The sequence below is a fragment of the Eimeria mitis genome, genomic scaffold (genome assembly GCF_000499745.2).
Source record: "Eimeria mitis Houghton genomic scaffold, Emh_scaff1385, whole genome shotgun sequence".
NCBI classification, from domain to species: Eukaryota; Apicomplexa; class Conoidasida; order Eucoccidiorida; family Eimeriidae; genus Eimeria; species Eimeria mitis.
The window spans coordinates 2,609-3,260 of NW_013569010.1; the positions used below are offsets into that span (position 1 = coordinate 2,609).

Below are 652 nucleotides of genomic sequence, written 5' to 3' on the forward strand. Positions count from 1 at the left end.
GCAGCAACTGCTGCCTCAGGGGCCCCTCTGTTGTCTGGTTGAGAGGGTCTGGGTGGGGGCCCTTTATAAAAGGAAGAGTATAGAGAAATGTTAATTATAATTAATATAATAAAAAGAAAAAAAAAGAAAAAAAAATAGTGCTGAGGTGTACATACACCTGAGCTGCCTACCCGGCGGTATAGGGTGGAGCGGGGGCAGCAGGGTGTATAAAAAGGAATATAAAATAGTATATTTTGTGTGAATTTCAGTGTAAATAAATAAAAATATATATTTAATTTATTTATTTTATATTTATTTTTTTATTTTTTTATTTTTTTATACACTAACCAACAAAAACTAAACACCGGGGACTGACTGGCAGGCACCGAGGCGGTGTGTGTCGCCTCCTCGTCGCCTCGCCTGGTCTCCCCCTAAACCCTAAACCCTAAACCCTAAACCCTAAACCCTAAACCCTAAACCCTCGGTTGGATCCATAAACCCTAAACCCTTGCAGTTGTCATATAAATATAATTCTTCTTGTCTTTGATGCAGGGGGGTTCTGCTGTTCTTGCTGCTGCTTCTATCTCTCTTTCTGTCTCTCCCGCTGCTGCTGCTGCACAAGATCCTCTAGCTGCTGCAACAAAAGCAGCAGCAGCAGCAGCAGCAGCAATTG

At 42.0% G+C, this 652-nt stretch overlaps 1 protein-coding gene across 1 annotated transcript in view; it reads left to right on the forward strand.

Annotated features, from left to right (window-relative positions):
* Positions 1-525: 525 nt before the first annotated feature.
* EMH_0035870 (uncharacterized protein) overlaps positions 526-652 on the forward strand; it is a gene marked incomplete at both ends in the record, with an annotated part of 3,639 nt that continues 3,512 nt past the window's right edge. The window contains one exon of the mRNA XM_013495017.1: positions 526-650. Within this exon, the coding sequence (XP_013350471.1) occupies positions 526-650 (125 nt within the window). The remainder of the gene's footprint in view (positions 651-652) is intronic.